This window comes from Artibeus jamaicensis, unplaced genomic scaffold (assembly GCF_021234435.1).
Source record: "Artibeus jamaicensis isolate MK-2021 breed Jamaican fruit bat unplaced genomic scaffold, CSHL_Jam_final contig_76, whole genome shotgun sequence".
Taxonomy (NCBI): Eukaryota; Metazoa; Chordata; class Mammalia; order Chiroptera; family Phyllostomidae; genus Artibeus; species Artibeus jamaicensis.
Window position 1 is genome coordinate 22,631,130 of NW_026521954.1, and position 2,283 is coordinate 22,633,412.

Here is a 2,283-nt window from a genome sequence, read left to right on the forward strand (position 1 = left end):
AAGAAGAAAAATTCTAAGTTTCACAAAAATTCTGCACCAGTTTTCAAAATGACTCAGCTTTCATGCACCCACCTTGTCAAGCTGGGTGGTGTACTTAGGCCCCACGCTTCTCTTGGGAGTAGGAAAGGCAGGATATTGAATAGGACGAGTCCCCTCAAAAAACCACAGTAGTTGGATGGTTCCTTTTTCTCAAAAAAAAATTATAAGAGTTTTTTACCTGAAGGATGAGAAAAGAAAGCAGGCCAAGTTGATTCAAGTAGCAAGTCTAGGAGACTTGGTGCATTAGAGCATAAAAAGAAATGGATCAAATTTTGATGCATCTTTTTTTGATGCTTAAGAGTTTCAACGTGATCCTGCAGGGCATGAGATATCTGTGAAGGACATCAGTCAGTGCAAAGGACTGTTGAATTTGGCCTTGGAGAAGATCACACTGATGCCATGGTGGGGGAGTGCAGACACAAAGAACAGGGTGGATGGATTCCAGGGCTTCTAGAAGCTGCAGATTGCAGATGGCAATCTCTCAATACACTTGGACATAGCAGCACCCAGCAATGGAAATCCAGTGACAATCCCACAAGGAACTGCTTACTCCTCCTGCCCTTTCCATCCACTTAACATTCACAATCTTCAAATTCAAGATGGCCACCGGCCACATCTTCCAACTCAAAGGTCACCATGAAACAGCATTCTCAAGTAGCAGGTCAAAACGTCCTCTTGCGATTCAGCATAATCACTTGCTTAAGTGCTTGTACATTACATTATCTTGCTTTCATAAGTTTACCATTGCTGCCAATTCTTCCTTTTTTCAATTCCTTTTCTAAAACTTTGCTACTTTCCAATAGCTGAGGATTTTCTTATATGCAAGGCAGCCTCCAGACTATTCTTTTAATGTTTTGATTTCAGTGCCTGTGCCCAATTTTAGACCTTGAAAAATCATTGAGTTTAAAAACGTTTCAGGAGATAAAACCCTGCACTCACCTTTTCATTAGTTTGCTAATACAGTAACCAATTTATTCAGCACATGCCCCCCATGTACAAGGTGTTAGGAAACACCTTGTCTCAGAGATAGGAAAGGTAATGCCCCTCTAAGAGAAAATTCCTCAAATATTCTTTCTGCTCATTCTACTGATTGCCACCAAGCTTGTAAACAATACACTGCTCTTTCTCTGCTGGCTGGCGGCGGTTCATTCAGACATGGCCAAAATTAAGGCTCGAGACCTTTGCGGGAAGAAGAAGGAGGAGCTGCTCAAACAGCTGGATGACCTGAAGGTGGAACTGTCCCAGCTGCGTGTCGCCAAAGTGACAGGCGGCACGGCTTCCAAGCTTTCTAAGATCCGAGTTGTTCACAAATCCATTGCCCGTGTTCTCACCGTCATTAACCAGACTCAGAAAGAGAACCTCAGGAAATTCTACAAGGGCAAGAAGTACAAGCCCCTGGATCTGCAGCCCAAGAAAACACGGGCCATGCGCCCACGGCTCAGCAAGCATGAAGAGAACTTGAAGACCAAGAAGCAGCAGCGGAAGGAGAGGTTGTACCCACTGCGGAAGTATGCGGTCAAGGCCTGAGCATCGCAAAGTCAATAAAGCACAAACTGGCTCAAAAAAAAAAACAAAACAAAACAAACAAAAAAAATACACTGACAATGCCACTTATTGACTTTGAATTTAGACAATGTCTATGGACATCGTTTTAGTAGATGGTTCTGTACAGGCCTCACAAATGTTGTAGGTAACCTCTCTGTCTCGACCCTCTGCAACAGAGCTGAGTCTGTTCAGTTGTCCAAGGCATGGATGCCCACAAACCACTTCCCCCATGAAGCCCCTCCCCCCTGCAGAGCAGCTGCTCAAAGAGAAATTTTTAGATCTGACTTTCAGAGAGCAAAGATATTTTATTTTAGAAACTCCCTTATAATAAACCAGAAATTATGTTAGAACTCCTTTTTAAGCTGTTTTCCCTTTTGAAAAAAAGAAGTACAAAAATAGAATATCTATAAAGTTCCAGGGAAAATCAAAAGCCATTCAATAATTGCTTTCCAAAATGTGCTCTTATTTCTTCTTGAAAAAAGAGAATCATGTTGACCCATCAACTAACTTTTCAACGAACTGAAGTCAGCCTTTGCCGGCAACTCTCGCCAGAAAGGAATGCTGCTCCCGTGCTCCTTGGGGTGGGCGTTTATCCTCGACACAAACAAAACCGAAGAAGACGACATCCGGGTTCCCCAAGCAGAAAAAAGTGAAATAATAAATTGGATTTCTTTTTAACAAATCACATCCCTATCTTTT

The 2,283-nt window shown here is 42.4% G+C and overlaps 1 protein-coding gene across 1 annotated transcript; it reads left to right on the forward strand.

Moving 5' to 3' along the window:
• Window positions 1-1,181: 1,181 nt before the first annotated feature.
• On the forward strand, window positions 1,182-1,603 carry LOC119035553 (60S ribosomal protein L35-like). The gene has a single exon (XM_037126940.2). The coding sequence runs from the start codon at window positions 1,195-1,197 to the stop codon at window positions 1,564-1,566; it is 372 nt and encodes a 123-aa protein (XP_036982835.2). The 5' UTR covers window positions 1,182-1,194; the 3' UTR covers window positions 1,567-1,603.
• The last annotated feature ends 680 nt before the right edge of the window (window positions 1,604-2,283 follow it).

Bases quoted from the DNA above. Each gene is read 5' to 3' on its own strand.
- LOC119035553 (XM_037126940.2), top strand. From the start codon at position 1,195: ATGGCCAAAATTAAGGCTCGAGACCTTTGCGGGAAGAAGAAGGAGGAG.